At 39.8% G+C, this 24,829-nt stretch overlaps 1 protein-coding gene across 1 annotated transcript in view; it reads right to left on the reverse strand.

Moving 5' to 3' along the window:
* The window catches only part of LOC122062102, a 15,644-nt gene extending 1,816 nt beyond the window's left edge, over positions 1 to 13,828 (reverse strand). The window contains exons 1-3 of the mRNA XM_042625756.1: positions 13,689 to 13,828; positions 12,677 to 13,150; positions 10,963 to 11,431 (exon numbers count right to left, since the gene is read on the reverse strand). Of these exons, the coding sequence (XP_042481690.1) occupies positions 10,963 to 11,431; positions 12,677 to 13,144 (937 nt within the window). The 5' untranslated portion in view covers positions 13,145 to 13,150; positions 13,689 to 13,828. The remainder of the gene's footprint in view (positions 1 to 10,962; positions 11,432 to 12,676; positions 13,151 to 13,688) is intronic.
* Positions 13,829 to 24,829: the final 11,001 nt, after the last annotated feature.

The following is a 24,829-nucleotide window of genomic DNA, read 5'->3' on the forward strand; positions in this document are numbered from 1 at the left end:
TTTTTTTGGAATAAATTGATATAGTTATCAAATAAATAAATAAATAAATAAATAAATAAAGTGGAAAAAAATAATTGTTTGGTAAGATAGGATTTCTCACTAATTTTTTTTTTTGACGTACAAAATACATATTTTTCTTGGGTGCGTGTGAAAACAAATTATGAAGCTAAGACATTGGGACCCCATTTCTTCAGTGCTCTTCATTATAGCGGAAGAGGTCCTATCTAGAGGGCTAAAGAACCTTATTCTTGATAATCCAAGTGTCGAGAGGCGTTCCAACCCCAGGCCATATTCTCTTTGTTGATGACATTTTCATTTTCACCAATGTATCTATGAGGTATGCCAGGAATTTAAAAGGCTTTCTGCTGAAATATCAAGAATTCTCAAGGCAACGCATCAGTCTTGAGAAAAGCAAAATGTTTATGGGAAAAATTATCCCCTGCCAGAAAGCAGACTATTTCTGAAGCTCTGGTATCTTGATCTACAGCTTCCCACCAAGATATCTGTGAGTGGAAATCTTCAAGGGGATAGTAAAAAAAAAGCCTTGTTGTCGATCATGGACAAAGTCAAAGGGAGATTGGTTGGATGGAAAGAGAAGCTATTGTTAATAGCAGGGAGAGTTGAATTGGTACGATCGGTTATTTCAGGTATGCCTACTCATAGTTTCGCAGTATACTGGTGGCCCTCATCTCTTCTCACAATGATGGAGAGATGGATGAGAAATTTTATTTGGACAGAGGAGTTGGATACAATGAGATTGATTACGGTGAAATGGGACTCTCTGTGTTGACCTATGGAGGTAGGGGGACTGGGGATAAGAAGGCTCAAAGACTCAAATAAGGCCATGTTGTGTAAAATGGTCTGGAGAATGAAAAATGAAAAATCTGCTGCAGGATCTTTTCTCAAAGCTCGGTTTGTCAAAAAGGATGGAAGAACTCTCATAGAATGTTGTTCCTCTTCCATAGTAATAGGTATCAGGAAGGTGTGGGGCTTTGTGGAAGCTAAGGAGAGATGGATTATTGGGAATGGCTAGCTTGCGTACTTCTGGAAGGACAAATGGTGGGGGCTGCGATCTATCATGGAGGAATTAAATTTAGAAAATTTCAGCACTCTCTCTATAGCTGCGAAGGTAGGTGATTTCATTAGAGATGGTGAATGGTCGCATCCTGAGTTTCTTCTCCCCTCCTTAGTAGTATTTTCACAAAGATCAAGGGGATGAATTTACCTAGTGTGCCTATGGAGGATGTGTGTGTTTGGTCTTTATCATCATTGGGAAATTTCACTTCAACATCTGCATGAGAGGACATCAGAAAGAAGTTGTCCAAGGTTCATTGGTGGTTTGTGATTTGGCAACACGACGTCCCTCCGAGGTACATGACTTTGGGTTGGCACCTGGTGCATGAAAAGCTCTCTACGGATGAGATAGTGAGGCGTAAGGCAGTTCAAATGGCACCCCTCTGTAATCTTTGTGGCAATGCTGAAGAGAGTACTCACCACATGTTTCTTCAATGCCCCTTCTCGATCTCCATATGGGAAAGGTTTCTAAATTGCTTTGGAGTTCCTTGGAAAGACCAACAATCCATAGTCTTTCTTGATGTGGTGGAAGAGGAAAGCTCGCATGATAAATGTGAAGAAACCATGGAAGATGGGACTCCAATAATTACTGCCCACATATGGTGGGAAAGAAATAAAAGGCATCAAGAGAACAAAGCAAGGCAGACTGGATTTGTTTTTGAAAGTATTCGTTAGGAAATTATGCTCTATAATGGTGCAGGAATGATGAGGTTAAATCAGCAAATGACGTATAATGTTGTAGGAAGCTGGGCTTGGAGATTAAGTGCCTAAACACCACCCCTCCCCTCGAGGTGCATTGGGGTAAACCACCTCTAAACTGGATCAAAGTCAATGTGGATGGTAGCTCCCTGGGTAACCCAGGAAACACAGGGGCAGGAGGCGTTCTCAAGAACAGTCAGGACCAGGTATGTGACTCCTTTAGCATTTTTCTGGGTGTAAAGAAATATTTATGAAGCTGAGTTCGAAGCAGCATTGGAAGGGATTAGGATGGCAAAGAATTATAACGCTAGGGGTGTGTGGATTGAATCAGATTTGGTAGAAGTTGTTGCGGAAATTCATCAAAATCAGATTCCCTGGTTTGCCCACCAAAGAAGGGTGTCTTCTCTCCGATATTTGGAATCTATTCCTTATAATATATCCCACTGCTTTCATGAAGCTAATACAGTGGCAAATTTTTTAGCTGAGAAGGCATCAAAGTCTGGTGCTTCTGGATTCTCAGTGGTTTTTTTAGATCTTATTTTCAAGGATTTGGAAACTGATGAGACTGACATGCATAAATTTAGATTCTTCTAGGATAATGGCTTGCTCTCTCTGCTAATGGCCATACCGAAGGTGGAGTTTGCAAGTTTTCCTAGCAATTTCTTCTTTGTCCTTTTGTTTCTTGTTGATGTATTTCTTCCTTTTCTTCAATAATATTATTATGAAGCTGAGTTTCATGCACTTGTTATGGGTTTGGAATAGGAAAGGATCTTTTCTGTTCAGTACTTGTGGGTCGAATGTGACTCCTTTACAATGTTTATCCGGATCTCAAAAAGGTTGATGCCATGGTTTGTTAGCCAAAAGTGGACTGATCTGCAACTTTCCTTGCTTCCATCAAATGGAAGATCTCCCACTATTTTCACAAAGCAAATCCAGTTTTGGATTATTTGGCTAAATCAGCTGCAAAGTTTGAAACTTGTGCTCATGTTTCTCGCCCTATGTTGATCTAGAATGAGTTCCTACTAGATGCTTCAGATAGACCTAAATTTCAAATAAAATAAAGGCTTCTTTTTATAACTTCTTTTTGTCTTCTGAGTGTGCGTTGATCTTTCTTCCCTGCAGGTGGGGAAGTTTCGATTTAGCATTTTAGCCATGTTGGAGTTTCTGGCCTATTCTGTGCTCTTTGTACATTCCTCCCTCTTTGAGTGGGAGGAATGGACAAAGATCATAGGAATAGGCCAGAAACTCCAACATGGCTCAAATGCTGAATCAAAAACTTCCCCACCTTCGGCATTCCCATCTGCAAAGAAGAAAGATCAACGCACACTCAGAAGACAAAAAGAAATAATAAAAAGAAACCTTTATCTGATTTGACATTTAGGTCTGCCTTAAGCATCTAGTAGGAACTCATTCTAGATCAAAATACGGTGAGAAACATGAGAACAAGATTTAAACTTTGCAGCTGATTTTTCCAAATAATCCAAAACTGGATTTGCTTTGCGAAAATAGTGCAAGATCTTCCATTCGACGGAAGCAAGGAAAGGTTGCAGAGTAGTCCACTTTGGGCTGACAAACCACGGCATCAACCATTTCGAGATCCGGGTAAACATTGCAAAGGAGTCACATTCAACCCACAAGTATTGAACACAAAAGATCCTTTCCGATTCCAAACCCATAACCAGTGCATAAAAATCGGCTTCATAATTTGTTTTCACAAGTACCAAGAAATTCCTGAAACAAAGAGCAACTTGAGCTTGGCCATCTCTGAACACACCGCCAAGACCTGGTATACCCGGGTTTCACAAGGTGCAACTCTGCACATTAAGCTTAATCCAAGTACTATAAAGACAACACCAAAAGACCTCCTAAAATCAAAAGACCTACAAGGAAGAATAGGAACTCTCACCCTTCTAGCACATAAGATCCGCCGTAGATGAGACAGCACATACTTCACCCTATAGTGTAAGGATGTTCAGATATTATCATCTTGTAGCTCGAGAAACCCAATACAGCAAATGGAAGTTTAGTAGCCTAGCAATTAATCATTAAATGATTAGAGGGAAATGAAAAAGAGACAAGAGTTCAGTTTTGGTTTCGGTGATGACTGCTATCCAAGCTAGTAGCATTCCATGGTTTTTTTTTTCAGAAATGGACTCCTTTGCAGTCTTATTTGAGCTCAATATCTTGGAAAATTTAGTATTGCTTTCGGGAGGCAAATTGTATAGCTGATTTCTTAGCTAAGGAAGTGGCAAAATCAGGTACCACGGAGAAAGATGTAACCTTTCCCAATCATATAAGGGAAGAGATTAATCTTGATGCTCATATTAGACGTAGATATCATATGGTTCTATCTGCTGATTTTTATCACTGCTGATGGCAATGCCGAAGGTGGGGTTTAAGGGAGGGATTTTTTGGATGGAGGCTAGTGTGAGGGCTGCGCAGGAATGTAGAGAGAAGGAGAATGATGGAGGTGCGAGTGAAGATCCTGATCGAGGACTTGTTAATCCAGTGCCTAACCGTTCTTATGCAAGAGCAGTAGGTAATGCTTCATGGCCAGTGATTGATTCCCTCCCAGATCCAATACAAGTTGGGAATATCAGGAGGATTCTGATCCCTCAGAGCAACTACGAATCCAAAAGTTAGAACTTCCATTTTACTCTGATTGGACAGGTTAACTTCCATCTAATATCTTTGGATGCTCTGAGACAAGAGGCTGCAGAGAAATGGAACCTCAGTCAGGGAGTTGTGATGCATCCTCTAGGCAAAGGATATGTAATCTTTCAATTCCATTGTGAAAGAGACAAGGCCACAGTGTGGAGGAGGAGTCCGATGAAGATAGGAGACCAGTTAATCTGTTTCCAACATTGGAAGCCGAATTTCAACATCCATGAGAAGCAAGTCTAGACCAAGCTTGTTTGGGTTCGCTTCCCAGACCTCCCATTGGAATATTGGCACGAGAACGTCCTACTCTCAATCGTGAAAGCAGTTGGATGTCCTGTGGCCTTAGATCGCCACACCAAGCAAGGCTTGATGGGTTATTTCACAAGGGTCCTAGTGGAGATGGATGTTTCAGAATCAGCTCTGCATTTTGAAGAAGTTCAAGTAGAGAGGATGGAGCCTGGCTCTACTACCATCTTTGGCTTCAGGCAAAGAATGTTGTACGAGGACGGACTTGTTCGTTGTGATTGCTGCAAAAAAATTTTGCGTAGCATTGGCGATTGTAGATCAAAGAAGCACGACAACGCTAAGCAGGTGGCCAAGGACAACTCTGGCATACATGGGGCGGTCTATGTTGAAGATGGAGCTGACCCAGGCCAAGTCAACTCTAAGGATAACCGAGTGGGTGAAGATGTTAAAGGTAGCAACCAATGCCGCCTCAAATTCTCCTTCCTTAGAAAGTGCTTTTCCTTCCAATCAGGGATCTCCAATTATGGAAGGCAATATACACATTGTCTTAGACTCATTACTACCCCATTCAAATTCAAATTTGAATGCCATAATTTCAGAAACTACTAACGCCCAAGATGAGGATCAATCCCCAAATATCTGCCTTCCTATTATGGAGGATGGTTAGGTGGCGGGTTCTGGTTCTAGTAATGGGTCTGGGTCTAAATCTGATCCAAAGAGCAGTGACTCGTTTGAGTTTGAAGAATATGACTAGATCGCCCATGTTGATTTGGCGACTCTTATGAGGCTTGGCCGAAAAGGAAAGACACTGGCAAGGGAAGGGGTGGTGGCAGAAGACCCCAAACTCGAGGAGGTCGGGTTGGCTACTCCCATGATGCAGTGGTTTTACACCTTCAGGACATGGAACTGGTCAATGGTCGAGTAGCCCTGAATTTTCAGGAAGTTGCAGCTAGAGAGAAAAGGGCAAATGGCACTCCTAAAGGAGGGAAGAAGAATAAACGTCCAATGGGTCAGACATCCAAGTCTTACAATAATCGACTTTAATCTCATTCCTCATGAAAGTCCTCTTCTAGAACATAAGAGGTGTGCGGAAGGTCGCTGGTTTAAGGGCCTTGAAGACGATGTTGCGGGATCACTCTCTCGATATTGTATGTGTTGTTGAACCTTTGGTTCATCCCTATAAGTTCCTCTCTCTCATGGTTAATAAGCTGGGTTTCTCTGATGTTTTCATTCACAACCATCGGCCAAACAAAGTTCCTAACCTCTGGGTTCTATGGAAGCAAGGCGTTTCTCAGGCCTCTGTGATCTCCATGTTAGACCAACAAATATCAGTAGTAGTGGACTGGTTTGGTGATAAGGTGGGTCTCTCCTTTGCTCATGCCAGTAGCTTCAAAGTCTTGAGAAAAAAACCTGTGGATTGACTTAGGGTTGGTCAGTTTGACCACCATCTCATGGTCTGTTTTGGGGGATTTTAACGCTACTTTGTTTTCTCATGAGAAGAGGGGTCCCGGTCGGTTCAATCTTTCTTTAGTGGCAGATTTCTAGGCAATGATAGACTCTTGCTTGCTTCTCCCTGTTCCTTCCTAGGGAAAAAAAATTACCTGGTCTAATAATCGCAGAAGAGGTCACGTGAGTGCTGTGCTTGACCGAAGCTTCTGTAACGGGCAGTGGCTTGATTTCTTTAAGAAAATTTCCCAAAAAGTGCTTCAAAGTACAGTGTTGGATCATGCCCCTCTTTTGGTGATCTCTGATGTTGTCCCAAAGTCTTCGAACATTCCATTCAGATTCCATTGCTTCTGGATGGAGGATACAAAGTTTATTCCTATTATTAAAGAAGCGTGGAGCTCTAGTTCTCATGGAAATCCCATCATTTCCCTCTGCCAAAAGCTGAAACAGGTTAAATTATTTTTGAAGACTTGGGTAAAGAAAACTTTTCCAAACCTTGATATTGAGGTTGAGAATTCTTCAAAAGCTCTAAAAGCTATTCAAGATGAAATAGAAATTGTGGGTATGTCTGACGAGCTATTTTCTAAAGAGGCCGACGGTAAAAGCGCTTTCCTTAAAGCCCCTCAAATGCAAGCCCAGCTCTGCTCTGACAAAGCCAAGCAACGGTGGTTGAAAGATGGAGATTGGAACTCAAAGTATTTTCATCTATTTATGAAAATGAGAAGGTCTCGCAATTTGATTCGCTCTCTGAAAAAAGAAGATGGATCTTGGGTTTCTGGTCAGTAGGAATTGGGTTCTTACATCTCAGATTTTTATGAATCCTTCCATGGAGCAGCCCTGGTTAACCCACACTGGGACCTCCTTGACTGCATTTCGAGGGAATTAGAGGAGAGTGATCAGGCAGTCCTTGATGCCATCCCTTCTAAGGACGAAATCAAAGTTGCTGCTTGGGATTTGGAGCCCAATAGTTCTTCCGTCCCTGATGGGTTCTCAGGTATTTTTTGCAGACGAGTTTGGGATTTTATTGAGCATGATTTTTTTCGAACCATTATTTATTTCTTCAGGGTGGGGAAATTTCCTTTGGGTGTTAACACTTGTTTGGTCACCCTCATTCCTAATATTGCTGGGGCTTCTTCTCTCAGGAATTTTCGCCCAATTTGTATGTCCAATTTTTTCTGTAAAGTCATTACCAAAATTTTATCTTCCAGACTCTCTATTTTCTTTCCTTGCCTTATCTTTGAGGAGCAGGGTGCCTTCCAGAGAGGCAAAATAATATCTTCAAACATTAGTCTTGCCTCGAAACTCGCTAATTTAATGCATTGCTCTGTGAGGGGAGGAGGTATGGGTGTTAAATTAGATGTTCAGAAGGCCTTTGACACTCTTTCTTGGGACTTCCTCTTTTCCACTCTGAAGAAATTTGGTTTCTCTCAAACTTGGATTTCATAGATTCATGAAATTCTTGCATCCTCTAGAATTTCAATCCTGGTGAATGGTGGTCCAATGGGTTTTTTTGGGGCTGCTCGTGGTTTGCGCCAAGGAGACCCAATTTCTCCCATTCTTTTTATTTTGGCTAAGGAAGTGCTCTGTAGAGGTCTGAAATTATTATCTGAGCAGGGTCAGCTAAAGCCTCTTCCAGGGCCTCGAGGCACAGCCATTCCATCTCACTTATTATTTGTGGATGACATCTTTGTGTTCATGAATGCTTCTGCATCTATGTTAGGAACCTTCAAAGCTTTCTTCTTAGGTATCAGGAGATCTCGGGGCAACACATTAATCTGGAGAAAAGCAAACTTTTCTTTGGGAAGGTTGATCCCAATAGAAAGCACTTTATTTCAGAGACATTGGGCATCCCCATTTCTAAACTTCCAACAAAATACTTGGGAGTCGAAATATTCAAAGGAAGGGTCTCAAACAAGCATCTTCTCCCAATGATGGATAAAATAAAGGCCAAGCTTGCTGGTTGGAAGGGAAATCTACTATCCTTGGAGGGCAGAGTTGAATTGGTAAGGTCTGTGATTTCTGGAATTCCTATTCAGAATTTTTCCGTTTATTGGTGGCCTTAATCTACCATTCAACCATTAGAGTGGTGGATGCGGAACTTTATATGGTCTGGCGATGTTGATAAGCAAAAAGAAGTTGTGGTCAAGTGGGATAAGACTTATAAACCAAAGCAGGGAGGAGGTCTTGGGATAAGAAAGTTGCACGATGTAAACTCCGCTTGTTTGTGTAAACTTGCCTGGCAAATCAAGCACGATGATACAAGCATGAGCTCCTTTTTTCGAGCAAGGTTCATGAATTCAGATGGCTCTCTCAAGTCCAACTACCTCTCCTCCTCCATTTTTCCTGGTTTGAAGAAAGTATGGTCTATCATTTCAGGCCTTGAGCGATGGACTGTTGGCAATGGGAAAAAGATAAATTTCTAGCATGACAGATGATTGGATAGAATTTCTCTTGCAGAGGGTTCAGGGTTGAATCCAATTGTTTTCAAGGGTGCTCACCCTAAAGTTTTCAACTTTATTGAAGACAATCGATGGGTCATCCCGCCTTCTAGTTTGTTATTCTTAAAAGAAGCTTTCACAGGGCTACCCAGATTTCAATCTCTAATCTTGAGGGCACATGCCACTGGACCCCCACCCCCTCGGGTATTTTTTCTACTACTTCTGCCTGGAACTCCTTAAGGTCTAAAAATGCTTCAGTTCCTTGGTTCTCTATAGCATGGAAATCCCCTATTCTGCCTCGGCAAGCTGTCTTTGGATGGAGGCTCTATCATAAACACCTTCCAACTGATGAAACAGTAAAACAATGAGGTATTCATATACCTTCAAGATGCGAGCTCTGTGGATCAGCGGAAGAAACTTTTATGCACCTATTTGGATCATTCACCTTTTCTTCACAGGCCTGGAACCTGTTTTGTTCGTTATTTAACACAGTCTAGCCCAATTTCTCTAATATGGATGACGTGCTGAAGTGGTGGAAAGAGAAAGCCCGCTTTATCTCTTTCAAGAAGCTATGGAACTGTGGAGCCATTCTCGTCCCTTATCATTTATGGACTGGGAGAAATTCTAGGCGTCATGGTAGGTCTCCGATGCCTTTCAACCGTTGCTTCCAAATGATCAAGGGTGAATTTCTCTCTATCTTGTCGATGCAAGTCAAAATTTTGACCACTATTTTAGACCTTATGTGTGCTCGAAACCTTGGAATTCCCATCTCCCTAGGTAGGAGAAGAGAGCCTAAAGAAATTTTTTGGTATCCTCCATTTTCAAGATGGATAAAATTAAACATAGACGGCTGTTCCCTTGGTAACCCAAGGAAGGTAGGCGCAGGGGGTGTTTTTAGAAACGAAAAAGCCTAGGTAATTCTAAACTTCAAAGAATCCATTGGTGTGACTTCAAACTTCGAAGCTGAAATTCAGGCGGTGATTCTGGGTTTCGAATATGCTAGATCCATCAAAGTGCAGAACCTTTGGATTGAATGTGATTCTGTGGCAGTTGTCATCCTTCTTTCCAGAGGTTTCATTCCATGGTCTGTGTCTCAAAGATGGAGAAATCTTATGCCTTACTTGGACTCCATTGAATGGAAGATTTCTCATTGCCATCAGGAAGTTAACTTAGTTGCTGACTTTTTCGCGAAGACTGCAGCAAAGCATGATGTTTCTGCTCCAGTGACTTTGTGGCCCCCTTTGATGTTCATGGAGCTCGAGATGGATGCAAACAATCGTCCTAGATACAGATTCATGTAACTTGTATTTTATTTTTCTAGGTTTGGGTCCCTTCATGCGATTTTCCTGCTAATGGCAATGCCAAAGGTGAGTCTATCGTGTAAGGATCTTTGCCTTTCTCCTTGTCGGTTTCTTTTTCCTTTTGAATCATATTTTTTTGATTAATATATTTTGAACCTTCTAGCGAAAAAGAAGGTGGGGTTTAAAAATCATGCTTTTTTCTTTTGTGTAAATCTTTATTTCTCTTAATGAATTTTAGTCCTTTTAGCAAAAAAAAAAAAAAAAAGAAGAAGAAAAAGAGAAAAGGAAGAAAAAAAGATAATGAACAGCAAATACAATTTCTTCCCTTGATCTCAATTGTTTTTTTTCTTCCCTAAAGGTCAGCAAAATTGAATTAAAATGGAGGATAAAAAATTTACAGAACAACCCTTTGAATTCTTACTCCACCTTCGCCATTGCCACCAGCAGAGGAAGAAAAGAAAGCAAAGAAAGACAAAGAAAATTATATGAATCTGAGTCTATGGTCATTCTAACTATCCCATTGTAGATCAGAAAGAATAAGGCCCGGAGCAGAGGCCCAAAAATTTGAGGAGCAACTTAAAGCAGCGTGCTTGGCCAGCTTATCCACGATAGAGTTTATTTCCCTGTAACAGTGGCTAATTTCCCAAGATGTCCAGATAATGCCCAAAGTACCTCCATTGCTGCTGGAAGCACCTAGGAATTTTCTGGTTGTTAATGTAGCTCACTACTGATTGGGAGTCACACTTAATCCAAAGCTTATTATAACCTCTCTGAAGAGCATTGATCGCAAATGTTTATTCTCAAATGATGAGTGAAATGACACCATATGAAAAAATATTCATTCAAATGTCCTATAGTCATGCAAATCATATATAACTTAATTCAAACTTACTTAGGCAGATGATATTGTAGTTATCAACCGAAAATAAAAAAGAGAACCCTACTTGTTCAACCCTAATTCATGGAAGAAGATGATGCGATGACCATAACTTCCAATGATTTATTTAATTTTTTTTTCTACATAGTTCAGTGAAGCATATTAAAAGAAGAATCTGAAAGAAGGGACAATGAACCATCAAACAAGAATTTTATCTCACCAGGGTTCTCCTCCATCTTTTCTTGATCATGACTACCATCATTTTCAGCTGGCTTGGCAGCATCATCTTCAAGATTGACTTGGCTACCTTCCATTTTGTTCTCTTCATTCATGTGAGGTTGGGTACCCAACCTTAGTGTCAAATCCAAAGTACAGTAACTCACTGTAGGCCATTGTTCAATCCAGGCAAGGGGTTTCTGATCTCCTGTTTTAGTATCAACCATAGTCATTTTCTTAAAATCGATGATGTGTGAGTCATGCCCATCTACTTGAATGATTGATTCCATCATCAGGAAGGAGTTCATCAGTGTAGGATGTATGCAAGGAGGAAACCCTTCCCATTTATTATCATGAAAGAACTTCAAGGACTTTGGCTTTCCCTTCAGCCCACCGGGGTAACGATTGCAGAAGTAACACAAGGGATCAGCACATCCATAGCATGGTCGAAGAACTTCTTCATCCATGGTGAACTGCAATATAATAGAAAAACCTAAGATGCAGATTGATTGAAGTATACACATTATATATAGAACCAAGAAAGGAAACAAAAGCTATTGAAGCAATTAAAGACAATATATTAAGAAGTATGAAAATCTAGAAAATATGTGCTCATGACAGTTAAACATGATATGAATTTGTCATCGTTCTAGTAGCACAATGATTAAGTTGCACTATTGCAACATGTTGGTCATAGGTTAAAAACTTGGAAACAACCTCTCCTATGAAGCAGAGGTAAGACTGCGTACACTTGCCCCTCTCAAACCTTGCAATAGTGGGAGCCTCGTACACTAGATTGCTCTTTTTATTGTTCTACTGACTTTGCTTCAGTTTGTTTGTGTCTTTTTTTTTTTTTGGAAGTTTGTATGATGGCAATGTCCTCTTTGCCTGTTCTAGGTTTTGGTGCCTTCGGGGTTCTCATGGTTCCTATTAATGATTCCTGCTTAGACTCACTTGGTTTGTTCACTTGTTGTAATCTCTTTCTTTTTTTTTTTTTCTTTTTTTTGGGGAATAAATTGATATATTTATCAAATAAATAAATAAATAAAGTGGCAAAAAATAATTGTTTGGTAAGATAGGATTTCTGACTTTTTTTTTTTTTTTTTTTTTTGATGTACAAAATACATATTTTTCTTGGGTGCATGTGAAAACAAACTATGAAGCTGAGTTTCATGCACTGGTTATGGGTTTGGAATAGGAAAGGATCTTTTGTGTTAAGTATTTGTGGGTCGAATGTGACTCCTTTGCAATGTTTATACGGATCTCAAAAAGGTTGATGCCGTGGTTTGTTAGCCAAAAGTGGACTGATCTGCAACCATTCCTTGCTTCCATCGAATCAAAGATCTCCCACTATTTTTGCAAAGCAAATTCAGGAATCTAGAAAATATGTGTTCATGACAGTTAAACATGATATGATCTCAATTGTTTATTCTCAAATGATGAGTGAAATGACACCATATGAAAAGATATTCATTCAAATGTCCTATAGTCATGCAAATCATACACAACTTAATTCAAACATAGGCAGATGATATTGTAGTTATCAACCGAAAATAAAAAGAGAACCCTTTGTTCAACCCTAATTCATGGAAGAAGATGATGTGATGACCATAACTTCTACTGATTTATTTATTTATTTTTTCCTACAAAGGTCAGTGAAATATATTAAAAGAAGAATCTGAAAGAAGGGACAATGAACCATCAAAGAAGGATTTTACCTCATCAGGGTCCTCCTCCATCTTGTCTTGATCATGACTGCCATCATTTTCAGCTGTCTTGGCAGCATCATCTTCAAGATTGACTTGGTTACCTTCCATTTTGTTCTCTTCATTCATGTGAGGTTGACTACCCAATCTTAGTGTCAAATCCAAAGTACAGTAACTCACTGTAGGCCATTGTTCAAGCCAGGCCAGGGGTTTCCGATCTCCTGTTTTAGTATCAACCATAGTCATTTTCTTAAAATCGATGATGTGTGAGTCATGCCCATCTACATGAACAATTGATTCCATCATCAGGAAGGAGTTCATCAGTATAGGATGTATGCAAGGAGGAAACCCCTCCCATTTATTATCATGAAAGAACATCAAGGACTTTGGTTTTCCCTTCAGCCCGCCGGGGTAACGATTGCAGAAGTAACACAAGGCATCAGCACATCCATAGCATGGTTGAGGCACTTCTTCATCCATGGTGAACTGCAATATAATAGCAAACCCTAAGATGCAGGAAGATTCAATTATACAAACAATGTAGAGAACCAAGAGGGGGAACAAAAGCTACTAAAGCAATTAAAGACAATATATTAAGAACAAAAGGAAAAATAATCTAGAAAATATGAGTTCATGACAGTAAAACATGATATGAATTTTTCAGTGTTCTAGTGACTTTGCTTCAGTTTGTTTGTGGTTTCCAGTTTTGGGGATTGGGGATTGGCGATTGGTATGATGGGGATGTCCCCTTTGCCTGTTTCCAGGGTTTGGGGCGTTTCAGGTTCTCATGGTTCCTATTCATGAGTTGTATAAAGAAGTTCATATATTTCTCTTTAGAGAGAACCCAAAAGGGAAAATGGAAGCTTTAGCAGCCTAGCAATTATCAAACCACTAGAGGAAAAGTTTGAATTATCAAAACACTAGAGGAAAGTGAAAGAGAAAACAAGAAAAAGGAAGAAGAATAGAAATGAACTGCAAATACAGTTTCATTGCTTGAAACTCAAATCTTTACAGTAATACATACAGGGAAGAAAGTAGAATCACAGATGTAGATACTATCTAATAAGGGGATGACAGAAACCCCCCAAGGTTGTTGAAATATAAGGAGTGGGAGAATAAGACCCAGATGCACATGGGAGGGAAGAATTTTGGAAGCAACTTGGCTTTTGGGTATTGGTCGATTTTACTTTTTGGGAAAGAATTGAATTTGGGCTAGATGAGTTGACTAGCCAGTCCATGGTGGATTCAACTCCTTTGTGGCACAACATGGTGTCCGACGTGGATCCAACGGCCACAAACGCCTTGACACTGAGCCAAAGGCGGTCGCACACAATCCAAGGTGTTTCTAGGCATTGAATGTGCACCGGACACCATGCTGCGCCATAGAAGATCCAAATCCATCCATGGCCGGCTAGCTTTTCTACCTATTTGTTGCCTTTTAGGCTATTCTTGGATGCTAAGAAAAAAAAAATCCAAATTACTTTGAATTTAGTAAAGAAAGACAAAAAAATCATTGTATAATTATGATTTTTATATAATTTTTTTTTCTTGGCATCCAAACATAGCCAAGGCTATTTCGGTAAGATTTTGATTCAATGAATAAGACCATCATATCAGTTGATTTCCCATGGTTGGGTTGGAATTGGCTTGACACTGTGTTCCTGAATTGGAAGGACGATTAATACCATGTGACATCAGGCTGACTGTATAACGTATACTTGCCAAAGATGGATGTGTATGAGACTGTCACCTAATCACCTTTCACTCTATAAAAGGAAGGTAGGTGATTCTCTAGGAAGATGCATGGTTTGTCATTCTTTTTCACTACTTAACTCTTTTTTTATCGTCACATTATATAAATTTAGGGCGACATTTGAATATTATCGTCACATTATATTATATTTGGTAACGGAAATATAAATATCGTCACCCAAAATCGTAGACGAAAATTGTTTTTCTTGTAGTGAAGCCTTCTAATCAAATTTTTTTTTTTCAACAATTATAAGTAAAGTCCTGGGTAACATTCTGCATCACTCTTTCACAACATGGAGATGTTTAGTCACCACTTTTTCAAAATATGGAGATGTTTGGTGAATGCCCTTCCCACCAAGGATCACTGAGATGGAGATCTATCCAGGTTGTGTCATTTTATTGCTTATGTGGGGCTGTTTTAGAGACCAGAGATCTCCTATTTCTTTGAGTGTCTCTTCTCTTATTAGATTTGGAAGATGGTTCTTCGGCAGTGTCATCCTTCTAGATTACCTAGGAGTGTTGCGCTTGTAGCTCAGTGGATTGGGACAAATTTCTATGGGGATTCTATTGGAAGTACTGCCAAACTAGCCTTTTGTAATACCATTAACCACATTTGGAAGGACAGAAATTATTGCATCTTTAGGAACGTGACCCGCTCTAATACGCTTAATATTATCAGAGGCATTTGCAAATGATGTTGATGACTTGTGTTGCAGTGTCTCTCGTAAGGGGCCCAACCCTTCTGGGAACATGTTTGATAAATCTTGAATTGGTAAAGGCAGATTGCATTGACTAATTTGTATTGAATCCATAATTGATATATATATATATATACAATGAAAGTTTCTATTAATTATGTCTACATCTATGGAAGATTCCTATTGCTATTTCTCTAACTATGGAATGTACAGTCAATGAGAATATTACAAACTAATTGTACAGTTGGTGATAAGGTGTGATAAGGTTGACATGTTTCATTCTACAGTTGGTGATAAGGTTGACACCTCTTCATGATGTGTCATGCTAAGACTCCCCCTCAAGTTGGCACGTGAAGGTTGTGAATGCCCAACTTGGAAATTAGATGACAAAACTGATCACAACCCAATGGCTTTGTAAACAAGTCAGCAATCTGAGAGGCTGTTGGAATTTTAGTTGGGTGGATGAGTCCCCGATGCATCTTCTCACGTACGAGATGATTTTGTATGTTCATGGAAGACGGGGTTAGTAGCAATGTGAAGGGCTGCCTGGTTGTCACAAAATAAGGGAATTGGACATGTGATTGGAAGACCAATGTCACCGAACAGATAAGACAGCCAAGTGACTTCACATGTGGTGAAAGCCATAGCACGATAATCAGCTTTGGTGGATGAATGAGATATCGTATATTGTTTTTTTGTCTTCCATGAAATGGGCAATCACTAAGGAACACACAGTATCTTGTGATTGACCTACGAGTCATGGGACAACTGGCCCAATCAGAGTCACAGTAGGCTCATAACTCGAGGGTCGAAGTGGTAGGGTAATATAGGCCTTGACCAACTGTAGCTTTGAGATGATGGAGGAGACGATGAGTAGCATTGAGATGGGGCTGACGGGGTTGGTGAATGAACTGGCTCAAGATGTTGATTGTATGAGCAATATCGGCACGAGTGACAGTCAAGTAGATTAAGCGACCAACCAAACACTGGTAAGATGATGGATCCGATAAGATAGTGCTTGATGTGTCATTTAACTTCAAATTTTGTTCCGTGGGTGTATCAGAGGGACGAGCAACAGTTAAACCACAATCTTCCAATATGTCTAAAACATACTTACGTTGGCATTGAGAGAGACCATGCCTAGACCGGGCCACTTCAATCCCAAGGAAATATTTTAAGGGTCCGAGATCCTTGATGTGGAATTGTTGGTGTAGCATGTACTTCACATATGTGATCAAACTGTCATTGGAACCAGTAACGACAATATCGTCAACATATAAAATCACAAAGATAGAATTAGGCCCGCGATGCATAAAAAATAAGGAATGATCTACCTTTGAATGTTGAAAATCATAGTTGCACAAAGAGTTTGAGAATTTGGAATACCACTGGCGAGATGCCTGTTTGAGGCCATAGAGGGAATTACAGAGACAAAAAACCAAAGTCTCCCCCTTATGCCGATATCCAGGGGGAGGAGTCATGTACACCTCCTCATTGAGATCACCTTGTAAAGGCGTTATTAACATCCACTTGGTATGAAGGCCGACCCTGGACTGTTGCAATGGCAAGGAGAACTTGTATTGTGACTAACTTAGCAACGGGAGCAAACGTATCATGATAATCAGTACCCTCCACCTGAGTGTAGCCCTTCGCGACCAGACGAGCTTTATAACGCTCAATGGTTCCATCAGAAGCACGTTTAATTTTGAAAACCCATTTGGATCCAATAGGTTTCTTTCTAGGAGGCAATGGGACAACGGACCAAGTATCATTGAGGGTCAAAGCATTAATCTCAGCTTGCATGGCATCCCTCCATACCTGGTGTTTCGCAACTTTAGTAAAAGTAGCAGGTTCTGTAGAGCTAGACAAGGAGGTGAGAAATGCCAAGTGTGCATGATGGATATGATTAAAAGATAAAAAAATTGGATATGGGCTGATTGGTACTTGAACCAATAGTTGTTGACGATTCGTGAGACGAGGTAAGAGTGCAATGGTAGTCTTGCAAGTGACGGGGGGATGGCGAGAACGTTGGGGTGTATGAAGAGAGCAGGTGGTGGTGATGGAGAGGGGGTAGGTGGGGTATCTGAAGGAATAGGAGGATTCATGGGAATGGCATCATCTTCACTGGGGAGCTATAAGGGAAGCACAGGGGAACCAGTTAAGGTGGGGTTGGAAAGAAGTGAATAGGGAATATATTTCATGAAAAATGACTTCACGCGTAACAAAGATGCACTTAGTGGTAAGATCTAAAATGCGAAACACCTTTTGGCCATGAGGATAACCCAAGAAAACCCCCGGAGTGGCACATTTGTGAAATTTATGTTTCATAGCGGTGTTGCGACCAAAAGCTAAACAGCCAAAAATGTGCAAATGAGAAAGGGTAGGTGGTTTTCCATGTAATATTTCAAATGCGGATTTTCCAAAGAGCAAAAAGTGGGTATACGATTAATTAAATAAGCGGCAGTTAGAATGCATTCCCCCAAAAAATTAAGTGGTGAATTGGATTGAAAACGTAATGCATGAGCCACATTTAGGAGAAGGCGGTGCTTACGCTCAACGACCCCATTTTGTTGAGTAGTGACACAACTTGATTGTTGGATAACCTCTAATGACTGGAGATATGAAATAACCAGTTTATTAAAAAATTCCATCCCATGGTCAGATCTAAGGCAACGAATGGTAGCCTTAAATTGGGTATGAACCATAGCAAAAAAATGAAGGATGAGAGAATTCACATCCGATTTGGATTGCATTACATATACCCATGTGCACAGAGAGTAGTCATCCACAATCCTAAGAAAAAATAGGGCATTGGATTAGGAGGGTATTGGAAAAGGTCCCCATAAATCCATAATTTCAAAACAAAAAGCAGTTGCTTTTGAACTTAAAGAAAATGACAGGCGATTCTATTTAGCAAGTGGACATACAGTGCATGTGCAATTATTTGAAAAAGAAATAGTGGAATCAATATTATGAAGCCGAGAGGCAGTGGCAGAACTAGGATGGCCCAATCACCAATGCCAAAGATCGAAATGGAGAAGTTACTTTCAGAAAATGTAGGCCACCATGCCGCTTACCCGTCTCTAAAATCATCTTCAATTGTAGGTCTTGGATGACACGAGTTAGAAATAAAAAGAACTGAGCAGTTAGATGTAGCTGTGAGTTTACGAATAGAAAGTAAATTAAAATGAAAAACTAGAACATGGAGAATATGATCAAGCAATAGGCCAGGAAACAATGAAACACGACCAATATGGAAAACAAGAATATTTGAACCATCGGGTAAGGTGACAGGGTGTGAGGTGGCAATAGCAGTGAAGGAGGAAAATAATGATAAATCAAAGGCAATGTGATCAGTTGCCCCATAATCTAAAATCCAGGTGGTAACAGAGTTAGAACAGAAAGGGGTACCTACTAAATTTACCAAAGGGTGATCATGAGGAGGAAGAAGCGTAAGGAGCTATTGAATCTAATCCATCGTTAATGATGGAATAGAGGTCCATGGCGAGATAGCATCGACGATAGCAGAAAGGGGTCGTGAACCAGAGGATCGTTGCAGGGCAGGATGAGGAGCTACCGAACCATCTTTTTGAGAACCATTGTGAGGCATTCTTTGGAGAAAGCGATCATGGAGATGGATCCAAATGTCATGTGCTGAATCGAGCCAAAAGAATGCTATGAGGAATGGAAGAAAATGGAAGAAAAGAGCTCACCATGCTATTACAACGAACCCAGTGAGCAAAATCCATAGAGTTGGAAGTAAGAGCTGTGAGAGACCCATCAATGAAACCAGTTTTATTCTTGGCCTCAAGTGCCATCAGCATGGCATAGTGCCAAGTTGGGTAATTATTGCCGCCCAAAAAAGGGGTGACGAGAGATGCACCCGGTTGACCATTGGAATGAAGGAAGTATGGAGAAGAAATCGGCAAAGCAGCTGGAGTGGCTGAAGGTCCACCATTGTAATTGGAGAATCCTCAGACATGAGGAAAAAAAAGAGAGCACAAAACCTATACTGATACCATGATAAATCTTGAATTGGTAAGTGCAGATTGCATTGACTGATTTGTATTGAATCAATAATTGTTTTATATCCAATGAAAGTTTCCTAGTAATTATGTCTACATCTATGGAAGATTCCTATTGCTATTTCTCTAACTATGGAATGTACAGTCAATGAGAATATTACAAACTAATTGTACAGTTGGTGATAAGGTGTGATAAGGTTGACACATCTTCATGATGTGTCATGCTAAGAATGTTCTTGGTCGACAATCGGGAAATCCATTCCACCTTGTCTGCTGGTTAGCATGAGTTCTTCCCCTGTTCTTTGATTGCAGCTATGTGGTTCTTATCAAGCTTATTTTGAATCCCTTAGTTCCTTTGGATGGTGGAGGCCTGGTTCCTTCTCAAGGGTCTGTCCTTTAGATGGCTGGAGTTCAGCCCTTCTTTGGGTTGTGTATGTATCTTTTTCCTTATTTTCTAATAAAGTAATTTAATTAAGTAGCCCAAGGTTCAAATTTTAAGGTATGGACATCAAAGGTCTTGTTTTCCGTCCGGGTGTATTTGGATGTTAAATTTTGTACATCCTATTTTGTTCTAATATAATCTTTGCTGACCATTTAGTAATAAATTAATTAATTAATAAAATTCGTTTAATATGAAGAAAATCAAATAAAATAAATATAGCAATTGATGTACAAAAGAATTTGGTAAATTACTAAAATTCCCCTAAGGCCAACAGAAGCTTAGAAAATCTTTAAAAAAATACCTAAAAATAAGAAAAATCCGTTAAAGATTTTTTTCTTTTTAAGAGATAAATAAGATAAAAAAAAAAAAAAAAAAATCAAAGCAAAAAGGACACACGGGCACCACCTAGGACAACTTGCAAACTCCACCTTCTTCGGCATGGCCATCAGCAGAGAGAGTAAGCAACGACCTAGCAGAATCTAAATCTATGCATGTCCATCACATCATTCTCCAAATTAGTTAACATATGACCCGAAAATACCACTGAAATTTTTGAAATACCAGATTTAGATGCCTTCTTTGCCAAGTACTGCAACTGTGTTAACTTTACAAAAGCAGTGGGATATCTTCGTGAGCTGATCAAGTTCACGTACGAGAATGTTCTCGTACGTCCCTGGTCCGTGGATGTAGAATCTATTAAATGAAGAGAGAGAAAATTGATTCTAAATCCACGGATTAGGGTCATTCTCGTACGTTCTTGTACGTGAACCTGATCCGTTCTCATTATCTTCCAAGTAATAGATTCCAAATATTGAAGAGAAAGTACCCATCTTTGAAGAGTGAACCAAGGAATCTGGTTTCTTTGAATCACAAGAAACCACAAATGCCGAGTCAGATTCAATCCACACACCCATAGCATTTTGATGCTTTGCCATCAAAATCGCTTCCAAGACCGCTTCAAACTCTGCTTCATAGATCTTCTTTATACCCAAAAAGATGCTAAAAGAATTACACACATGGCCCTCATTGTTTCGCAACACTCCTCCTGAGCCTGCCTTTCCTTGATTACCTAGAGAACTTCTGTCCACATTAATCTTGATCCAGTTTGTAGGGGGTTTAAACCAATGCACCTCCAAAGGAGGTTTGACCTTCAAACTGTCAATAGCCAAGCCCAATTTCCTGCAGCATAGAACATCATTAATAGTTCCAACCTCTCCATTCGTATACCCATTACATAGCATGATTTCCTGATGAATGCTTTCAAAAATATATCCAGCATATCTTGCTTTATTCTCATACCACCTTTTGTTCCTTTCCCACCAGATGTTGTAATTATAGAGAATCCCATTAACCATGAATTCTTTAAATTGATCGAACTTGCCTTCCTCTTCCACCACTTTATTAAGCTCTCTATTGACTGCTGCTCTGTCCATACTACCCCAAAGCAGTTTAAAAATTTTCACCATATAAATACAAGAAAATGGCATTGGAAAAAAAAATATGCTCAATGCTTTCTTCAGTGTTAGCACAACGGGTGCATTTAGATGCTAGTTGAACACCTTTTCTTCTCACCATCTCATCCGTAGGAAGCATGCAATGTACCAGCTGACATCCTAGAGTAGAGTACCTAGGAGGCAACCCTTTCTGCTATATCACTGAACTCCAATGTACCTTGGGAGATTTCCTTCTAATGTTCTCCCAAGCCAAAGTCGTAGTGAAAGTTCCCAATGATGTTAAGGACCATAAGTACACATCCTCCATCTATACACTTGGCATCTTATTTTCTTGATCTTATTGAAAATATTTTTGAGGAAAACTGAACTAACCTCAAGAAAGACCCATTGACCGCTGCTAATAAATCTCCCACATTCGCAGTTGTAGAGAAAGAGCTAGTGTCTTCTATATTTATTTCATCCATGATAGACTTTTGGTCCCCACCATTTATCCTTCCAAAAATTTGCTACCTAATTCACCTCTTCTTTGCTTCCACAAAATCCCACATTTTTCTAGATATCTTATTGGGAAAGTACACATCGGAATCCCCAAAGTTTCAGAGATGATCTACTTTCTGGCAGGAGAAATCTTACCCTTAAAGAACTTACTTTTCTCTAGGATGATGCTCTGTGCTGAAAATTCTTGATATTTCATCAAAAAATCTTTAGATTTCTGACATACCTCATGGATGCATTAGTGAATATGAAGATGTCATCTGCAAAGAGAATATGTCTTGGAGTTGGGACGCCTCTAGGGCCCTGAATCGGATTCAACTTGTTAGTTTGAATCAAGTTCTTCAAACCTCTGGGCAAGATTTCTTCCGCAATTATAAAAACATTGGGGAAATAGGGCCACCATGCCTCAATCCATGCTCCACCCCAAAGTAGCCCTGCGGCCCACCATTAAAAGAATAGATATCCTTGTTGATATCAAAATATGATGCAACCAGTTAACCCACTTCTTTAAAAAACCAAATCTATGCAACACCTGAAATAAGAAAGGCCACGAAATAGTATCATATGATTTTTTTAATATAAATTTTTTGGCCAATACCACCCCCTTGTCAAAGAGAGCATATATTTGCGAGCTCTGAGGCCAAGCTGATGTTAAAGTGAATCAACTTCCTCTTCTAAAAAGCACCCTGTTCTTCTGAAATAATAATTGGAAGGAAAATTTCTAACCATATTGCCATCACTCTTGATATTAATTTAGAATAAAATTTCCCATATAGAGAGGGAAAATTTTATCCAAAGATGAGGCACCCTCCACTTTTGGGATTAAAACCAGGAAATTATTATTTACCCCTCTAGGCATGCGGCTTGCACTAAAAAAATATTGGGTAGCATTACGTACCTCCCTCTCCACAATGTCCCAACACCTTCTGAAGAAGGCTACTGTGAGGCCATCAGGGTCCAGCGAGTTGTTCGGGTCAAGCTCCCAAACCACCCTTTTTATTCTGCATCACCCAGAATAGAATCTAAGCAATGAATATCTCCCTGTTGAAGAACAATGGGGACATTTTCCAACAGCTCCACATAATCTACTACAGGAGAAGCTTTGTGAAAATTCTTATAGAAGCTTACAATATATTCTCCCAGCTGATCCTCTCCTTCCACAGTGGTACCATCCTGCTTCTTGAGAATTCTAATGGTAATTCTAAGTCTTCTCATTTTTGCTAACAAATGAAAAACCTTTATCACCCTGTTTCATCCACCTGAAAAAACTTTATCACCCTTTAACTTTTTTCTTTTTTCTTTTTTTTTTTTTGGCTAGAAGTTACTTTTATTAAAAAGAAACAAAACGGCACCAAAAAAACATTACAAGCACCAATATCCAAACGAAGAATAGGATCCCACCTTCAGCATTGCCATCAGCAGAACCCCTAACTGCCCACTACTGAAATCTATAATAAGGCCTAGAAACTTCATTCTTCGCCAACAATTGAGTTTAATACTTTAATACAACAATTGTTTACGTAATATGTCCTTGAATGGATATATTATGTCATTAATTTCTCTTACAGATTGTCACTAAGATTTATCTGAGATTCTTGTACTCTGTTATAGTTTAATATTTTAATACAACAAGGATAATTTACAACGCCACCCCTTAAAAAATGCCATTATTAGAGAAATACCCCCTGCATAATACCAAATTATACTCAGACCGCCCTACAGTTAAGTGAGAAGTTGAAATGATTGTTGTATTCTTTTGACTAAAACACATGTCCAATTCATTTACCCAAGTCCCTCATTATTCCTAACAGCCATCATTATCCCTAACCTCCATTCACCTTCACCGTGGAGTTCAAGAAGATTTTCTATGCATAGGCAAGCGTGCTTCAACCCGGCTCACTCTCCAGCACTGCGTTCGCAAGAGGATTGCAATTTCGAGGCTTGATCACTCCTAAGGTTAGGTATGGCCTTGCTTCGGAGCTTCGCCGCACTGGGGTTTTTGAGAAGACTGTGGAAGATATACCGCAGGCGGCCGATTGGGATCTTAAGCGACAGATGCATCATTCAATGAGCGGCAGTATCGATTGTTGTTTTTGGTTTCTGATGACTCTGACTTCTCCGATATGCTTAGAAGGGCTCGGGATTCTAATCTGTGAACCGTTCTTGGAGCTATGATGGGAGCGATTTGGATCGTATTACAGATGAACTTCTTGTAAGAGACACCTAATTCGAGAGAAAATCTGATGAGAATGGTGGGAAGAAATAGCGTGAGCTCTTTCTTCGTCTTGATCTTTTCCTTTTTAATGCATGGTTTCTGTTGTGATCGTTCGAGATTATAATCAAGAAATGTTGATATCTGATACAGGGTTTGAGAAGGGGGATTGAGAGAGAGAGAGAGAGAGAGAGAGAGCTATAGTCTGATTCTATCTTCTGCCTAACTATATTGAAAAAGATGGAAGAAGACCTTAAACCCATGAGTTCTACGGCTAACTTGCATTACGACGACAGTGGTGGCATGGAAGCTCGTTTCACCACAGTGGCTTGCTTTTTTTTCTTTTTTTTTTTTTTTTTTTTTTTTTTTTTTTTTTTTTTTAAGCTAATCAAGCTGTCCGGGCCAACTTACGCGCACCTCGACTAATCCTTGAGACTAACGCAGTAATTTACTGCCACAGTCTCCTCTTAAATAGCAGATGCATAGATGAGGAATCAAACTTTGGACCATGCGCCTATCCACACAATCCCCAATTCACCCAAACCATATGACCAAATTATTCATATCCTGCCTGTTTGCAAATAAATACCAAGTGAAATCTTAACTGATATAGACAGGGAAGGAAGCCAAAATGAATATAAGGGTTTACCTTGATTTTAACCATTCCCTTTCCTTCTTTTTGTTTTTACCTTGGTGTTAAACTGATTTTTGAGGCAGAGTTTGTGGCGTTGGTTGAAAGGTGTTGCAAGAGCAAAGGAAAATATAGGCTATTGCTCTTTGGATAGAGTTGGATTTTACTGCCGTGGTATCTTCCATTCAATCTAAAACCATTCCATGGTTTTGCTCCAAAAGTGGTTATACCTGCAGCCATACCTTGTATGGATTCCATGAAACAAAACTCATTGCTTCAGAGAGGCCTAACCCTGTAACACCTCTGTCCATTAACCTTGCACAATATTGTCTTTTTTTGCCCATGGCCCTCAAGGCTTTAAAACCCGTTGTGCCATATTAAGGAGGCCAGATGTTATTAATTAGCCCAGTAATCTCTCCCTAGACGATGTGAGACTAAAGTTTACACACCCTCACC

This window comes from Macadamia integrifolia, chromosome 14 (genome assembly GCF_013358625.1).
Source record: "Macadamia integrifolia cultivar HAES 741 chromosome 14, SCU_Mint_v3, whole genome shotgun sequence".
NCBI lineage: Eukaryota > Viridiplantae > Streptophyta > Magnoliopsida > Proteales > Proteaceae > Macadamia > Macadamia integrifolia.